At 42.8% G+C, this 19,188-nt stretch overlaps 1 protein-coding gene across 3 annotated transcripts in view; it reads left to right on the top strand.

The window, feature by feature from the left end:
• The window catches only part of SCN8A (sodium voltage-gated channel alpha subunit 8), a 197,150-nt gene that overhangs the window by 148,738 nt on the left and 29,224 nt on the right, over positions 1 to 19,188 (top strand). For all 3 annotated transcript variants that reach the window (XM_055583749.1, XM_055583758.1, XM_055583753.1), the window contains exons 14-17: positions 1,491 to 1,623; positions 6,719 to 6,957; positions 15,395 to 15,568; positions 17,467 to 17,823. In XM_055583749.1, the coding sequence (XP_055439724.1) occupies positions 1,491 to 1,623; positions 6,719 to 6,957; positions 15,395 to 15,568; positions 17,467 to 17,823 (903 nt within the window). The remainder of the gene's footprint in view (positions 1 to 1,490; positions 1,624 to 6,718; positions 6,958 to 15,394; positions 15,569 to 17,466; positions 17,824 to 19,188) is intronic.

Below are 19,188 nucleotides of genomic sequence, written 5' to 3' on the forward strand. Positions count from 1 at the left end.
TGCAGATGTTTGTATAGTATTGCATATAGGAATTCCCAAGGAAACCGGTTCATTTTCTTTTCCATTTCTTCTGTAGCTCAGCCAAACAAACAAAATAGAACAAATGAAACCCTAAGGTGAACCAAATCTCTGAATCTGAAACTGTCTGATAAAATACTACAATGGGATAAAGATATAGTCTGCCAGGAGCTTTCTTCAGTATGGTTCTTAAAATCTAAATATATATAAGAATAAAAAGACTTTCTGATGTAGCTCTCCAAAGACACTTGTTTTCTTTTCAGAACACTCTGGCACTGATTAGACAAATAATTCTCTAGCTTCGTACAAACATATGTCTTCCCTGTGAGGGACGGTGACTGTCTCTGCCCTCTTCCCTTCACATGGAAGGAGCCCCCAAGTTTATATGGATGACGTGTTACAGTGGACGACATGGTTGCTAGAAAGTTGGGTTTTAAGCCACCCTATTGGAGAAGGAAATGGCAACCCACTCCAGTGTTCTTGCCTGGAGAATCCCAGGGACGGGGGAGTCTGGTGGCTGCCGTCTATGGGGTCACACAGAGTCGGACACGACTGAAGTGACTTAGCAGTAGCAGTAGCAGTAAGCCACCCTATTAAGCCTAATGTGGTGTAGAATATTCAGGTTGGTGCAAAGAACACAAGCGAGAGACATTAAGAAACCCTTTCCTGTAATCTGCCATACCAGCATTGCCCAGGGTGGAGTGTGTGGAAAATACTTTAACAATCTGATGGTATTTTCTGCCCTTTTTATTGGTTGGGAATTTGAACATTGCAGGTTAGCTCATAAAATAAAAATGTAAAAAGGCAAGGTACACCTATATGAGGCAATGTCTTTCATTAAGATAGCAAAACCTATCATACTTGTTTATAGTGGCTTGGAGGATATCTGGGGTAGACCTTCCACTTGCTAATGTTCAGTGAGGCCCAGGTTTGACATTTGAAAGTGACAGTCTGGTAGAGTGACGGTGTTCCTATACACGGAGGAGACAGCATCTGTAATATTCAGTGTTCTCAGGGACTTGACCCTTCATGAAATTTCAAGTACAGGTGAATTTGACTTTTTTCATCATATGGTCCAATTCTATCCAAATGCGGTGGAGAAGAGACGAGGACAGGAAAACCTCAGGGTCTACTTCTGATGGCATTGCCCCAGGGAATCTGGTCTTTCTACTTCGTGCTTAGATTGAGCAGGTGAAGTATGTGGGTCCCAGCCAGTCTCTTGGATTAAAATCATCGTAGATTTTATACACACCTAAACAACTTGGCCTTGTCCTCTCTGGAACGAAGGATGACCCATGGCCAATTTGTGTCATTCTACCTCTTGAAGTAAATAGGATTATAGGATTAGAATAAAAAGCTCTAATGAAGAGCATATGTTCTTGTTCCTCTGGACTATGTCCAGTAAGGTATATCCTTAACATTTACAAGACTTCACTCACCCAACTTCCTGTTTGTTTTCTTCTTTTTTTAAGGCTACAACTGAGGTGGAAATTAAGAAGAAAGGCCCTGGATCTCTCTTAGTTTCTATGGACCAACTGGCTTCCTATGGACGAAAGGACAGGATCAACAGTATATTGAGCGTTGTTACAAATACACTGGTGGAAGGTATGTGCACTGTGATGTTGGTCCAAGCTGCTGGGATATAAATATGTGGTGTGTGTAATATGAATATAGTCCTTTGGTCTGAGTTTTGGTTGGAAAAACTGTCTCTGAGCTTTAGGAATAGAGTCTGTTGGTTATAGAAACCAGCGTCCCAAATCTGCATGCGGAGAATCCAGTAAGGACTTCAAAGCTGCTGCCAGCACTGTGCACAGATAGGTAAGAAGGACAAAGGAACAACATAAGAGTGAGCCAGAGGATGTTGGGAAGGCTCTGTAATCGTCACCGGTGAGGAGCAGATGAGCTGGTGCGAGACAGAGAGGAGCGCAGACTGAAGAACTGTCATGACATGAAATGACGGAAGCCCCTCATGCCCCTGACCACCAGACACCCCTTCCCCGTTTCCTTTTTAGCTACTTACAAAGCTTTTGGTTTTCCCTTAAGGACAAATGCACTGTGCATTTTGATTATACCTAATTCTGCCTCTCTTTAAACACCCCCACATATCCATAAATACATGTGAACAGGTAAGCCGAAACGCCCCTTACGTTGGCACTCAGTGCCCCAGGGAAGAGCGGCCACTGTTGAACCATAGCGTGTCTGCAGCAGCGTGGCTGTCAGAGCCTGGACTCCATGGCAGGGGCTCCTGCACACCGCAGCCTGACTTGCTGAGAGGCAGCTGAGCATTTCCCATTACCCCGAAGTCCCCTAGCACAGGTCCACTTTCGGTCCGATCATGGTCTGTATGCCAGGCTCTTCTGGATTTCTTTGATGGTAGATTCAGTGACTAGATTTTTTTTCTCACAGGATTCTGGTTGACTCCAAATGCTGCTGCTTCATTTGATTCATGTTATTTTAGCGGATTTGTCACATGATAGACCCACACTGTTCCTGACTGCAGTTCTTCAGAGTCCACACTCCCAGGCTACCCCATAATACTTCGAGTCCCTGAGATAAGGAGACTCAAATTATTCTGGTGTTCCTGGAACATTTTTCTAATTTTTTTTTTGAGTCATTTAAGCGAAATACCACTTCTGGTCTGTGCGTGTTTGGGGGAGGGTATGTGTGTGGGTGTGGGTGTGTTGGGCAGGCATCTGTGGTGCAAGGAGAATCCCTAGAAACGAACCTCAAGCTCCCCTGGACTGGTCACATCTGCACACGTAGGCAAGGAGTTAGACTAAAGCTAGACTGGTCTTGAGAGTGTATCAAGTAAAAGGAACACTGAACTAACTGCTTTCAGCTCCTGATTTCTTTAATTCTCATTGAGGTCATCGTCTGATAGAACATCTTTAAACTTTATACTTTGAGATAACAGGTAAATAATTGCAAATCATAAGAATTCCAAGATAAGATATATTATTAAATGGCTTAAGAACCTTGGCTAATTTTATTCTTCATTTGGAGAGCAAGACAAGGTTTCTCTGACTATCTATGGCAGTTGAGAAAGAAAAGCTAACCTCCACCAGGCATATTTTATTCCTGGTAAAAACATCAGAGCAGGAGAACTATCCATGCAGTTACAACAGTGATTTATTGATTACCTCAGGGGCCTGGCACAGGGCGTGGCAAAAGCTGATGCTCAAAAGATGCGTACTGAGCTGAATTTTGTTGTGCTTGAGGCTGGGGAGGAGCACTGGGGCTGCAGGAGTCCTTTTGGGGACCTTAGCACCTGTGCCGCCTTTCCCTCCGATCCCCTCTCCTAATATTTGATTTTCTTTGCTAAAGCTGATGAGACAGAGCTGCTGTAAGCAAAGAACAGTGGTTGGCTGGAGCTGAATGATATGAGAAAGAATTAATGGACATTAAGAAAGATCTATTCCTATTTAACCACTGCTCCCTCTGTATTTAATGATTGCTGCAACAAGGAAAGCCAGCATTGAATGAATAATCGTTTCTTCTCTTCAGACCTTCAGTTAGGAAACTGACATCATTTTAGTCCAAAGAAGCAGACCTCTTATCTAATGGCTTAGAAACCACAGTGGAGAATTCCAGAATACTGTAAATAATGGGATAATCCTGCCTGCTCTGACTGCCCCCCCATCCTATTGCAAACGTGCTCACCAGAATCCAGTAAACTCAGTGGAATTCACTGTCAGCAGAGCCGTAACTTTGGGGGATATTTCAGACGACAAGGCATGGGATATCAGCGGAGAATGATGCAGTCTTACTTCTCAAACGGTAGAGCTGCGGGAGAGAGTTGAAGTAAGAGTGAGGAAGTGACGGTGCTTAGCATTATTGATTCTCAGGTTAAGCAGCCTCAAAAGTGTCAGTGCACTTGCTTACCGGGTATCTTCCTTTCCAACCGTGGCTGTCAGCTCTGTGAGGGTGGCGACTCTTGTTCACCAGATGTATTCCCAGTGCCTGGCCCATTGTTGAAGTGAGCTGGGAGAGGCCCTTGCCTCCAGAAACCTCCTGGTCTGCTGAGGCTGCCATCTTGGAGGAATCCTGAGGCCTGTCTCTGCAAACAGTCCCCAGTGCCCTCAAGGTTGGGAAGATTACAGTCACCTCTCTGAAAATGTTCAGGAACAAATTAAAGAAGCTCCACAAACTATTGGACATCTCTCCCCATAGGTTAACACATTTCTCCAGACCACAGTCTTCCACCGTTCCAGGCATGTGGGGCCAATAACAGTTTGCAGAGTTGCAAGGCACTTCCTAAACCTCCTTATTCCCCTAGTCGATCTTTTCTAGCTCCTAGAGCTCCACAGCTTTACTTAGTCTCTGTGAAACAGAAAAGATTATCCCAGCGATCTTCTCCTCTCTGTAAATGGGAGGAGGAGATGCCTGGTATCCCTTTCTGGTGCCCTATAGGGTAGGGAAACCCACCCCGCCCTTTGCTGTCTGGGGAGGACTTGGAGCCTAGTTCATTGTAAAACATTACAATTGTATCAACTGTTAGAAACGTGAACAGTCACCGCTTCAACCTCCACCTGCGGTAAACAGCAGACATTTGGAGAAAGGAGGAGATTAAAAAAGGAACGGAACCAAATTTCCAAATATGTACTATAAGAATTTATGGAAATAAGAGAACCTTTTCAATTTTCTTTTTTGGGATAAAACTAAATTTACCTTGGGAAGGGAGGGAGTTCTGTGAGGAAGAAGCCAAAGCAAATTTTCTTCACAGACTTCCTTTCCCACGCAGACTCCCACGTGGCGCTTACTGTGGCCCTTAAATCTGAAAAACCAAGGCAACCTATTTTCTTAGCAACCAGGGAGCCAATCAGAAGCCCAACCAAAGCACCCCATCTAAAATAAAGCCATCACCATGGGCACCTTCCAGCTGGTTGGAAATGGGGGAAGTAGACTGATACAAAGCAGCCATCTTGTTCTTGGTGAAATGTTGGGAAATTTTTTTCTGTTCCCCAAATGATTTGATTTCATTAGTGGATTTGAGTAGGTCTAGGGCAGTAGGAGACACAGTTGTATCCAACCCCACAAAACCAAAACCTGGCCTCTAAGGACTGTCATGCTGCCGAGTTTTCAGAGTTATACTTCTTAAAGGTTCTTGAACTTTAGTAATGCTGTCTATTATATTTTGTGTTTAATTTGAAAGGATCTCACACCTAGATTCGGAGAAGGCAATGGCACCCCACTCCAGTACTCTTGCCTGGAAAATCCCATGGATGGAGGAGCCTGGTAGGCTGCAGTCCATGGGGTCACTAGGAGTCGGACACGACTGAGTGACTTAACTTTCACTTTTCCCTTTCATGCATTGGAGAAGGAAATGGCAACCCACTCCAGTGTTCTTGCCTGGAGAATCCCAGGGACGGGGGAGCCTGGTGGGCTGCCGTCTATGGGGTTGCAGAGTCGGACACCACTGAAGTGACTTAGCAGCAGCAGCAGCAGCAAACCTAGATTGTTGTAGCAGAATGGCTCTCTGTGTTTGATCATCCTTTCCCATCTTCGCATTGTAAAACTGCCTTCGAGCTCATTGCATCCAGTGATTCTCAGTCTGGTTTTATCAGAGTCGTAGGGCCCTGAGGCAGCACCTCAGGGAAGGAAGACTTGGATTACACTGGACTCCAAGCTCCTCTTCCTGCCTCAGCTAGAGCAGCTCCTGGTTTGTCTGTTTTATGTATTGGAGGTCAAATAAGAACTTGTTTGAAAACAACAGGTTCTGCTTTTAAAAGAGTAACAGACTAAAGAGACAGAGAAGAGAAGACCAGAGAATAAGAAAAAGGAAAAAAGAAAGAGGTCAAGGGAAGGGAAGAGGAAGAAGATAGAGAAGGGAAGGGCGAGAGTGGGAATGGGTAAAAGAGCAAAAGAAGGAGAGAGGGAGGAGAGATGACAAAGAGGAGGGAAGGAGCAGAGAGGAACGGACATGGTTTCTGCTCCTGACAGCACTGCGAACTCCCGCAGCCTCAAAAGCAGAAGAGAGTCCACATGGTGGCTTGATTAATGCAGGTTCTGCTGTAAAGAAAATGTGTAACAGTAGCAAATACTTCCATAGCACCACTTGCTATACACTAGGGTGTTCTGAGGCTCTTTATATGTATTTTAGCTCATCTAATTCCCACAGAAAATTGAAGTAATTTACTCAAGGCCCACAGTTAGCAATTGTCTGAGCTGATTGCACCCACGTATGTCTGGCTTCAGAGTGTTCTGCTTCTCTGATAATAGTTAATGATACAATGTGTATCCACCGTTTATTGAGGAGTTACCTTATGCCAGGCCGTGTCCTGTCTGTTGTCAACCTCTTAGTGCGTAAGTGATGGAGGAGAATTAAGGACGCCTTTAGTCCTGTAGCTTAGAAGTCAGTGCCCTTTCAGATGACGCAACAGGGGCATAGAGAGGTCAGCACTACCTTGCCTGAGATCGTACAGTTGTGCATGTTAAAGCCAGCTGAACCAGGGCTGCCATGCTCCCCAAACGGGTGTGTTGAGTTTTGCTTATAACTAGATCATTGTACAGGGACGTGACCTGGGGCTGATCAGCCTCCTTTTTGGCTTCAAGAGAAGGAAAACTGAGGGAAGCTCTCAGGAGAGTTAGCACTCCCCAGCCACCTTCCTTCTTGTGTCGATAACAGTGAGACCAGCCAAGCCTAACCCTTTCATTTCCTTCCCAAGACTGAGGGGCTCCCTTTGTTCTTGACTTACTACAGAGCTGGAAGAGTCTCAGAGGAAGTGCCCGCCATGCTGGTATAAATTTGCCAACACTTTCCTCATCTGGGAATGTCACCCCTACTGGATAAAGCTGAAGGAGATTGTGAACTTGATTGTTATGGACCCTTTCGTGGATCTGGCCATCACCATCTGCATCGTCCTTAACACCCTGTTTATGGCAATGGAGCACCATCCTATGACGCCACAGTTTGAACACGTCTTGGCTGTAGGAAATCTGGTAAGATGGAGCACAGCCTCCGGATTTCACCATCTGAACAGGTTTTGCCTGTGGGTAATATTTTTTTTCTGATACTGAGAACTGGAGTTTAGTCAAAAAGAAAGTAATAGTTAATTGGAAGACAAATGCTCCCACATATGCTGCAGCCCCAGCCGCTTCTGCTAGCTGTTGTGATCCCTTGGCTGTTTTCTCTTTCTGCAGAACTTTGAAGACGTCATTTAGGAGCTCTTGGCAGGCATCCAACCCCGGTGACAGAATGGGAGGCATGGTGCAGTGGGTTGGTTTCAGCAACCTCAGCCAAGGACTTGCGGATGTCTTTCTCTTTCTGCTTCTCACTTTTAATTCTGTATGACTCCAGCAAATCACTACCCCTTTCACCTTCAGTAACAACCACCGCAGAATAGCGGAGGTCTTTTAGTATGTTACATATAATGATAAATTTTCCCACACTGTCATATCTTCATTATTCAGATGGGGACTATCTACAGGAAATTTTAAATTCTACGCTGGTCTCCCCACCCAGTCCAACTTCTGAGCTATCAGCCAGTTTCTAACCATTAGTTGTTCTGAGCCAAATTTATTTTAATGTTGGCTCAAGTCATAAATTTAATTTATATTATTCAGATGATAAGTATGCAGTTTTTAAAAAAAATAGATTATACAGAGTATTCAGAAGTCAAGTAGTTGTGATTTGGGGATTATCTTCTTTAGTATAAAAATCAGGAGTTGATTAAATTTTGATAGTAAAAAATTAATTGGAAAGAATCCTCTAGGTCATCTGGCCTCACTACTCCTTAGAAATTGCACCATAGGCATACCATTCTAGTTGTTACCATGTAATTTGTGCATGATCACTGCTTGGTAATTGTTTCTCTCTCTCCCTCTCTCTCTTTCTCTCATACACACACAGAGTTTCTACCTTAAGTCTTAATACTCTATCAGTGCATTATAATAGTAATATCATTTTGACTTCTAATTCTAGAATACATACATGGCAAAAGGGATCCCTTACCTGGTTTGTTGCCACAGCTGATTGTACTCCCTAGTACATATCCAAGATGCTGCTGTAATCGTTCCGATGTCCGTGACTGAGTCAGTGATGCACTTCCAGCCACCACTGTGATGGGCAGTTCAGTGAAATACCTGTAGTCTTGAAGCAGGACACCCCCATAGACTACCCAGGACATCTGTTAACCTGCTCTGAAAGGTGCCCGAGGGTCAGCTCGCTGTGTGATTGACTGACTTCTGGGGCTTGGCCATGAAGCAGCATTTTGGAGCCAATCAACAGCATCATATAGATATACTCTTTATGTTATTGCCCAATGGTTATGTAATGAGAGATATTACTTGATCAACTTTGTTATTGATAGTGGTGGGGTGTTTTCTATAGTTTTTTTTTTTTTTCCCTAAAGTCTTTGCTTTTACTTGCTTTTGGCAGAATCGGTCCTTGATTTTCAAGGGATTTTGAGAGGCCTTTTTACTTACTACGAACAGAATTGCCTCAGACTGGGCCAGGAAACAACATCATTTTTTCCTTCTTGAAAACCTAGGAAAAAAAAAAAAGAAAACCTAGAGATTTAGGGTCACACCAAAATTAGAGTTGTGAGCATTCAGACAACTTTGCTCAGAATCATCAATGAAGGAAAGGGAGAAAGGAGGTCAACAGCTAATGTTCAGGGAGCCAAGCCAACCAGTCCAAGCTCTAAAATGGGAGAGCACTCCAGGGGCAGAGTCTTCAAGGGAGAAGTAATGTACGAGGAGCAGTGGAGGCAGAGAGCAGTGAATGGTCCAGGATACTTTGGACTCAGGGGGAGGGAGAGATATCAGGAAGGGTATCTAGACTGGGGGCAGTGGGTAACCAAGGGGGAAATGGGGATGACTGGGGGTGGAGTTTAAAATCAGGAGCTCTGGTTTGGACATATTTAGTCAGTTCAGTCACTCAGTCGTGTCTAACTCTTTGCGACCCTATGAACTGCAGCACACCAGGCCTCCCTGTCCATCACCAACTCCCGGAGTCTACCCAAACTCATGTCCATTGAGTCGGTGATGCCATCCAACCATCTCATCCTCTGTCGTACCCTTCTTCTCCTGCCTTCAATCTTTCCCAACATCAGGTGGCCAGAGTACTGGAGTTTCAGCTTCAACATCAGTCCTTCCAGTGAACACCCAGGACTGCTCTCCTTTAGGATGGACTGGTTGGATCTCGAGTCTTCTCCAATACCACAGTTCAAAGGCATCAATTCTTTGGTGCTCAGCTTTCTTTATAGTCCATCTCTCACATCCATACATGACTACTGGAAAAACCATAGCCTTGACTAGACACACCTTTGTTGACAAAGTAATATCTCTGCTTTTTAATATGCTGTCTAGGTTGGTCATAACTTTCCTTCCAAGGAGTAAGCGTCTTTTAATTTCATGGCTGCAGTCACCATCTCTAGTGATTTTGGACCCCCAAAAAATAAGGTCAGCCACTGTTTCCACTGTTTCCCCATCTATCTGCCATGAAGTGATGGGACCGTCCAGATGCCATGATCTTAGTTTTCTGACTGTTAAGCTTTAAGCCAACTTTTTCACTCTCCTCTTTCACTTTCATCAAGAGGCTCTTTAGTTCTTCTTCACTTTCTGCCATAAGGGTGGTGTCATCTGCATATCTGAGGTGATTGATATTTCTCCCGAAAGTCTTGATTCCAGCTTGTACTTCTTCCAGCCCAGCGTTTCTCATGATGTACTCTGCATATAAGTTAAATAAGCAGGGTGACAATATACAGCCTTGACATACTCCTTTTCCTATTTGGAACCTGTCTGTTGTTCCATGTCCAGTTCTAACTGTTGCTTCCTGACCTGCATATAGGTTTCTCAAGAGGCAGGTCAGGTGGTCTGGTATTCCCATCTCTTTCAGAATTTTCCACAGTTTATTGTGATCCACACAGTCAAAGGCTTTGGCATAGTCAATAAAGCAGAAGTAGATGTTTTTCTGGAACTCTTTTGCCTTTTCTATGATCCAGCAGATGTTGGCAATTTGATCTTTGGTTCCTCTGCCTTTTCTAAAACCAGCTTGAACATCTGGAAGTTCACGGTTCATGTACTGCTGAAGCCTGGCTTGGAGAATTTTGAGCATTACTTTACTAGTGTGGACATATTAGCTGTTAAAAAGCCATTGATTTCTGTCCAGAAATGTTTTGCATCTATAAACTGAGAGTAATACCATGTCATCAGTATTTGACAGGGTAAAACGAGAACCCGTACAGAAGTTTTGGAAATAGTGGAAAGTACTCTCCATACCTAGGAACTGTGTACATGTAGTTCAGTAGGAGAATTTTCAAAGACGTGGAGACGTGGATACAGCCTTTGCCTGAACCTGAGAGTAAGAGAACAACAACGAGAAAAGATGGATGAGCTAGCTCGTGAGGCAGACTAGGGCCTTCTCTGGTAGACAGAGAGGCTTTTTCCACAGCTGGGACAGTGAATTGGGCTGTGTTTGTACACAGATGTACCCTGTTGTGTGTGTTCTTGGATGTTTTTGAGGGAAGATAAGAACAGCATTCTATAAATTAGCAATCCCTGTCTCTTCCAGCCTCTCCCTAAGAAAAACTTTTCGTAGTAGGAGGAAGCATAAAGATAGTTCCGTCCAGCCCCCGTGTTTATAGAGGGAATTGAAGCCAGGGAGGCTACGTGACTTTCGTATTGTTTAGTAGGTAAATGTAATCATTCTTTTCCTGCCTTTTTGTTGTTGTTGTTTTGGTAACCATTTGAACACAATAGTGAGTTTATAGGTAGTTTTTTAAACAGTCTCAGTCTTCCAGAAAAGTTTCAAGTGCGGTGTAAAAAACTATCTTTTGAGAATAAGTTGCTGATGAAGCCTGTCACCCCTGAATACTGTAATGTGTGGTTTTTAAAAATTATTTATTTATTTTTATTTATTTATCTATTGTGTCTTTGGCTGGGCCAGATCTTAGTTGCAGCGCCTAAGATCATCAGTCTGTGTTGCAGCATGCAGGATCTTTTTTTTTGTTTCTTCAGTTGAGGGGTCTAGTTCCCTGACCAGGGGTCAGACCTGGGCCCCCTGCACTGGGAGCACAGAGTCTCAGCCACTGGACTACTGGGGAAGTCCCTGTAGTGTACTTTTATAAACAAGTACATTCTCCTACAGAACCATGATATAACTGCCAACATCAGGAAATCACTATGTACATTACCATCAAATTCTCAGGCCCATTCAAATTTTGCTTGTAAGCCCAATAATGTCTTTATACCCAAACAAATGACATTCCAGAGTTACTCTTGAGTTTAGCTATCATATCTCTTTAACCTTCTTCATCCTGAGAGAGCTCCTCAGTCTTTCTTTAACTTCTATGATCTTGATACCTGTGAAGATGACTGTCCAATTATTTTGTAGAATTCCCTCGATCTGGCTTTGTCTGATGCCTCCTCCTGATTAGACTCAGGCCATGCATTTGGCAAGACTGTTGCCCAGGTGAGGCTGTTGTTTTCTCATTGCGTCTACCAGGTGGCACGTGATTTCCACGTGTCCCATTTCTTCCCTTGGTCCCTTGGTCACTTGATTGAGGAGGTTCTGCCGTGTACAGTTACTCTTATTCTGTTTATAATTAATAAGTGTTCATGAGAAATACACTTTGAAACTATCTAAATTTCCTGCTTTTCATCAAACTTTTGATTTGTTCCTTTATTATATCTGTGTGGACTCCCGGTTTTCCGTTTTATTCAATGGGTTTTAACCCATTATTATCCTGTGCGTAGATGTGTAAACCATTCCTGATCTGGCAGTGGGAGTCCCTGCAAGGTAGCGTTCATGTCCTTTCAACATGTCCTCTCAACATGTCCTCATTGCCTCCTTGTTTTCTCAGAAATATTTCAGGCTAACTTTTATATTTTTTTTCCTGTCTCAGGCCTGAAATCTGCCATTTTTCAAGCAACTCTTGATTGTTTTATTGGAGATTGACATTTACAAGTCAGCATCTTTTGGAGCAATACACACAGCTGGGCCCTCTCTGTACAGGGCTCACCACTTATTCTAACCTAGCATTACAGGACTCATTCTGTTTTTCTTCTTTCTATGTTTATAACTCCTTCTCCAACAAAAAGAAACCTGGTTGCCACTATCCTTAGTATATTATTTCATTAAAAAAAAGAAAAAGCCACTGTTACCTCTTGCAACATGGGGGTCCCCTCCCCCTGGTCAGACCCTGAGTCCCCGTGTCCTCTGCTTGGACCCCTCCTCACGCTTCTCAGGCCCCATTCTCCCTGGCCAGGTGGCCCCCACACAGCCTTATTTTTCCTGCCACTTGAACTCAGACACCTCAGAGTGGGCCTTCCCCTGCAAGGACTCCTCCTCACCCCATCCCAGGCTTCCCCACCCAGAAGCTGTCTACATCCTGCTTGGGCTTGGACACCCCATGCTGGGGCACCATTCCTGGCCCTGTTCAGGCACTGACTGTCCAGTCTCTGCTGCCCTTAGTGTCAGCCCAACGAAGGTTTCTCTACATAGAAACATTAACCCACTTAACTCACACTAAGTGGAAACTGAATCTGCTGTCCCGTTGGCTCTTGGTGAATGCACAGAAAGTGCTCAGTAATAGCGCAGGGTGATGAACCTCAGAACAGCTATCCTGTGGGAATTCTGGTTCCTGAGAGAAGACGCAGTTCTGTGGTGCGGCCTTTTAACGGGAGGCTGGGCCTCCAGAGGCCTGGTAGAAACACCTGTGATAGGGACTTCCCTGGTGGTTCTGCGGCCAAGACTTCACACTCCCAACGCAGGGAGTCCTGGTACAATCCTTTAGTCAGGCAGTGAACTAGATTCTGCATGCCGCAACTAAAAAAAAGAAAAAAAGATACCCTGCATGCTGCAGCTAAGACCTGGCACAGCCAAATAAATAAATAAATAAACATTAAAAAAGAAAAAAAAAGAAATGCCTGTGACAGAGGCATGTTGCTTCATGCCTTCAGCCCACACAGTGGGCTGCCCTTGTTTGGAGTTTGGGTAAATATAAATTTGTAGCTGTTGGCTGTTTTGAAAAGTGGAGAAAAGCAAATTCAAGGTTATCCCTTTGATGCCATCAACAACTGTATATAAACGTCACTCTTGTGAATGTCATCCAATATTCACCTCAGAATTGATGTTCTAGTGCAGCTGCTATCGGTATAGCCAGGGATCCCTGGGGTCCCCAAGACCCTTTCAAGGGGCATGGAGTCCTCTCTCCCTTTAAAAAGAGGTATACATAAGAGACTACAGGGACATAGAGGAAGAAAAATGACAATATGAAAAGGATTCCTTTCGGCTGAAAACTTAAGTTTAAGCTGCACTTAAGAAACCATAACATTCACGTGTACTTGATGAAGGAGGAAAAAACAACTTCTTGTTTTTCCTTTTTTGGTCAGAATCTCAGAAATTAAACTTAGGTGTCAGGTGAACCTTTTGCACTTCCTTCCATACTCCTTCCCCTCAAAAGATCCGGTTCTAAAGCCCCATCTGCATGGAGGGGGGTTTGGTGTCAGGTGCCGGGACCCAAGCAGGGCATCTGTGCAGGAGGGCAGCTTGGTGTGGCTGTCAGAGCCGATGCAGGCCAGTTTAAAAAAGTGCATACGAGTGTGCTCAGTTGTCTAACTGTGTTCAACTCTTTGCAACCCTGTGGACTGTAGCCCACCAGGCTTCTCTGTCCATGGGATTCTCCAGGCAAGAATACTGGAATGGGTTGCCATTTCCTTCTCCAGCGGATTTTCGCGACCCAAGGATCAAACCTGCGTCTCTTGCATTGACGAGCAGGTTCTTTACCACTGAGCCACCTGGGAAGTGAAAGTCACTCAGTCATGTCTGACTCTTTGCCACCCCATGGACTATACAGTCCATGGAATTCTCTAGGCCAAAATATTGGAGTGTGTAACCTTTCCCTTCTGCAGGGGATCTTCCCAACCCAGGAATCAAACCCAAGTCTCCTGCATTGCAGGTGGATTTTTTACCAGCTGAGCCATAAGGGGAGCCCAAGAATACTGGAGTGGCTAGCCTATCCCTTCACTAGCAGATCTTCCCGACCCAGGATGGGGAAAGCTTAGAAATGTATATGGAAACCAAAAATTTCCAAACCACTTATCCATTTTGTTTTATTTTCATCAAGTCATTGTGTTTTGTTTTTGGTGTGCATTAATTCAGTGTATTTCCAAACCACAAGTATAATCTAAGTATTTTTCACTATTTTAAATTCTGACCTCAGACCATATCTCTGAAGATTTTCTCAAGCCCCTTCATATGTAAACTTGGTAGCCAAGTGGTTACAATTATTAACTTATTATGAATTTTAAATCTGATGCATATAAAGTCCTCTCCTCTAAAAACAGGATATTCAGTAATAGATATTACGTGGTTAGCCTAGAATGAGAGTATTGATCTTGTCAAAACTGGTGGTCATGGGATTTTGCTTTCTGCCTACATGTTATGCTACTAAGGCCCTCAGGATACAGAAGGCACTGGGGAAACACACGGTGCTCTGAAAGGCAGAAAGGTGGGAGTGAGTCAGGCAACAGAGGGAAGAAATCGTTCTCGTACCCAGTAAGCTCCAAATCTAGAACAATGGTTACATCCTTGATTATCATATTGAAAAAATCCAAAGGAAGCACCAACAGAGACTCAAACAATGAGAAAATTCTTTGAGGATGTATTTAACCAATAGAATATTATACAAGCAATGAAAGTGGGAGCTAGGAAGACTGTGTTGCAACATGAATGGAGTCATGATAGTGAAAAAAGTGTGTCAAGTGAAATGAGTCATGATAAATCAAGATAAGTGAAAAGCCAAGATATTATGGAGTCTGTGGTTTTAAACTCTGACAAAATATTTTTATGCATTTGAAAAAAAAGGAGTACATTAAAATAATAATTGTATGCAAGGCAGTGAGACTATTTCTCTAATATTTTGCACACTTTAAGCAATGTTCTTCTGTTGCTTTTACCATTTAAAAGAAGAAGCTCTGTAGTATATGTCTACAGTCAAGGAGACACATAATGTTAAATCAGGAATAATGCTGTATTTTTCTAATATAATTAAAACACAATGAGTGATTTTTTTTTTTTGGCCAATATCCCAAATGTGGCATACACATTCAAATGACTGCTGACCCTTTATGAATCACTTGTGTGATATTCCTGATTGCTTAGAATGATTTTTTAACTGCCCTCTTGAACAATATGAATTGGGTAGTTCCAGCAACAAAGATGGGAACGTTTCCTCTTCATTCAAGAGGAAAATAAGACTTTCCTGCATCGGGTAGAGTTGTCAGGGGACATCCAGGTATTGATGTCCTCAGAAGCAGAATTTAGTGAAGGCTGATGCTTGTGGCTTCTTGGACTTGCCATATTCAAAGATAATGATAGAGGTGTTTTCTTTCTATTATTTCTTTTTCTTACCCCTGCCTTCCCCCTCTTTAGGTTTTCACTGGAATTTTCACAGCGGAAATGTTCCTGAAGCTCATAGCCATGGATCCCTACTATTATTTCCAAGAAGGTTGGAACATTTTTGATGGATTTATTGTCTCCCTCAGTTTAATGGAACTGAGTCTAGCAGACGTGGAGGGGCTTTCGGTGCTGCGATCTTTCCGATTGGTATTCCATATTTCTCCAATTTCTTTTTTACATTTCCTGTCTTGTAGCTACTAGGAAGAATTTTGTATAAGTTAATCTGATGATTTTACAAAATTCTTAGCTGTATCCTCCTCCCAGTTTCAGTTGACTGTTTATTGGTTTATCAACTAAAATATTGAAAAACTTTTCTGTTGATTACCTAATCTAGAAAGTAGGTTTTTTTTAATCAGTCAACAAACATAAATCAATTTTATGAAGTTCCTCAGAAAATAATGGTTAATATAAAAGATGAAGAAGGATTCACAAGAGCTATTCTGAGGTCTGATTTGAATTTGCTCGTGAGCCCATTTCTTTATCTGAACATCTCCCTGAAATGGCAAATATTTCTCCCTTTTCCAAAGATGGCTCATTTCTTCTATCATGGTGACCCCTTCCAGAAAATGAGAATAAAATAATGTTTTTTTAAGTTATATTGAAATTAGTTGTTGAACACAGATCTTTAGCTAAGAAGGATTTTTTTAATGTATTTGAAGAAATTAGTGTTCAAATTACTAAAATGCCTCTGAACGTATTAATAGTTAACAATATCCTCAGAATAGCTTCCGATGAAGCATAGGCATGAGTGATGTCCTGATTGAGTCCCTTGAGAAGCTGAGTTACCTTGAGGGTATCCCACTCAGACAGAGCATCAGAAATGGCTTAAATTTGTTTCTCTTATTGGGAAAATACCTAAGCACTGACAACTGAAAGGATTTAAGGATATTCAGCTTATCTAAGAAAGAGAATTGGATTAGAATGAAACTGTTTATAAAACAGAAATCTCATTCAATCCAAGTCACAAATAACATCTGTCACATTTCTGGAACCTCTGCTTACTGGTCTTTGGTTAGGATCCAGCCAACAGTAGACTTTTTGAGAGTAGTTCTTGTTATTTAGAAGATAAGATGAAGAATTAAGTGATAGAAGCATTATCACTAATACTCTGAATACATTAACAGCCAGTCAGAATGGTGGAAAACTGTGAGAGACCCAGGTTACATACAGAGCATCACCTGGTAAATCTTGAACTCTCAGACAAAACTCAGATTTTCAGTAGGGGAAAAAAAATGTCCAAATCAACATGGTTGCCTTCTACGAGAATTCCTGTTACATCCTTTTACACATACTACTACATGTGTAGTTATTAACTTAAGACATATGATGGTGATCTCTGTTCATGGGCTTTGTTCATTATAATTCTCAGCTGGCTAGCCAAGACCTTATAATCATTCATCACAGAATACAGAAATTTTCTGATTAACAGATACCAAAAGTTCTGTCCTCTGAATTAATATCAGTGTAGTCCCTTTTCATAAGGCTTTTGCTATATTAGAACTGCCCCTTGGAAACTGCTTTTCCTCCCAGTTAGTCCAAGCATGTCACAAAGTTTCATATCAACCATTACCTATTTATTGGCAGGCAAAAAGAGAGATATGTAGAATTTTTAAATGCTTGCTTTTTTAAAGAGACAGATGATTTATTCTCACTGTCCTTACCAAGCTGATCTTCCGGTTCACTACAAATCACATTTTCCTTAATATGACTGCTGAGAAGTCAAGGGAAAATCAGTAGGAAAAAGATATGTTCATGTATGGATTTTTAAAAGGTGGATTGACCTAGAGACTAATTCAGGGACTAGAAGCAGTATTCTTGGTTCTTAGTTCAAAATCTTTCACTTATTTTGCAGTTAATTAGTTTTCCTTTATCTGTTCCTCAGTTTCTTTCAGTTTTAAGATACTGTTAGAAAACCCTGAGAATTTCCCAAGGGTGCTCAGTATTTGTAATGATCTTACTAATTTTGTATGTTTTTATTGTAGCCATGTGATGAGATTAAATTAATTGAATTTCATTTGGGTTTTGTTTGGGTTTCTTTTCCGTAGCTCCGAGTCTTCAAATTGGCCAAATCCTGGCCCACCCTGAACATGCTGATCAAGATTATTGGAAATTCAGTGGGTGCCCTGGGCAACCTGACCCTTGTGCTGGCCATTATTGTCTTCATCTTTGCTGTGGTGGGGATGCAGCTCTTTGGAAAGAGCTACAAAGAATGTGTCTGCAAGATCAACCAGGACTGTGAACTCCCTCGCTGGCACATGCATGACTTTTTCCATTCTTTCCTCATTGTCTTTCGAGTGTTGTGCGGGGAATGGATCGAGACCATGTGGGACTGCATGGAGGTGGCTGGCCAGGCCATGTGCCTCATTGTCTTCATGATGGTCATGGTTATTGGCAACTTGGTGGTTAGTACTAACTTGTACATCTTTTTGTTCTTTGCTCTGAGCATTTTACCCTTGACCCAGAAGCCCAGTCTACTTAGTCCTTCCATGTCTCTGTTGGTCTTTATTCTTTCTTGGCCCAAGAACCCTAAGGTACAAAGGAAAAGAGACTGCTGTTTTCAGAGGCCTAGTGGGTCATGAGCCTCATAGCCTGTCAACCTTTTCATAATTGTGGAAACAAAATTCAGCAAAGTTAAGGCACTTTTCCAAAGTCCTGCAGCTAATAAACGTCAGGGCTTGTATTATATCCTTGATTTCAAAGTCTGTGGTCTTTCTACTATTAAAAAAACCTCAGAACTTCTCAGCCTGATCTTTGGGGCTGGATAATTATTTGTTGTGGAACTGTCCTGTGTATTGTAAGGTGTTTGCAGTATCCCTGGCATCTGCTCTTTACTGGCCAGTAGTGACCCCCAGCCCAAGTTGTAAAAACCAAAGATGTCTCCAGACATTACCAACTGTCCTCAGGGGGCAAAATTGCCCTCCTTTGGGAACCATGGATCTAAGCCATCCCAGGATTTTATCTGATGTTTATAAATTTCAAATCACTTCCTTGCTTCACTCTGTCCACCTGCTGTCACTTGCCTCTGGAAATAGAATGTTCACCAACAGAAATTAACACCTTGTTTCTCAAAGTGTCATCCGAGGACTAGCAGCAGTGAGAACATTCAAAGGTGTACTAGAGAGTCAGAATCCTAGGCCACTCCCCACAATCAGTATCTGCAATTTTTTTTTTTTTTTTTTTTTAGTATCTGCATTTTTAACATGATTCCGAGGTGATCCACATACACATTATAGTTTGAGAAGCACTCATCTTTCAAATCAGGCCAGAGCCCGCCTGCAAGTGTACAAGAAGGAGGATTAGAAGAAGACACACTCAGATGACCCCTTATAAACTCACCGAGAGTGGTTCTCTTCCTTTTTCTGCCATAGAGAAGTATATGCCAGTAGGGCATTCCTACTCATCAACCTCTGAACCAGCCTTGCCCACCCTAGTCTTTCATTGGACCTATAAAAACAGGCAGTGTAATGTTTCTTAGTCACTCCCATTCTCCATTCCCAGCCATCTTCCCCTCAGTCCTGATCCCTCCAGTCTTCCCACTCCTTCGGTGAAGACAGCTGCTGCCTACAGCTCTTATCCATTGTAGAGTCAGCATCGCCAGCCCTGACCGCCCATTGCTCTGGTCTCCTGTCCTCGGTAGTCTCAGGGACATCCTCCCATGACTGGCTGCAGACACCTGAGCACACGACAAAATCCATTGCTATTCCTGCCTGTGATGACACTTTTCCCAGTCCCCCCTGGCTCAGTCCTTCTGCCCATGTCATCTGTAG

This window comes from Bubalus kerabau, chromosome 1, assembly GCF_029407905.1.
Source record: "Bubalus kerabau isolate K-KA32 ecotype Philippines breed swamp buffalo chromosome 1, PCC_UOA_SB_1v2, whole genome shotgun sequence".
Classification (NCBI taxonomy): domain Eukaryota; kingdom Metazoa; phylum Chordata; class Mammalia; order Artiodactyla; family Bovidae; genus Bubalus; species Bubalus kerabau.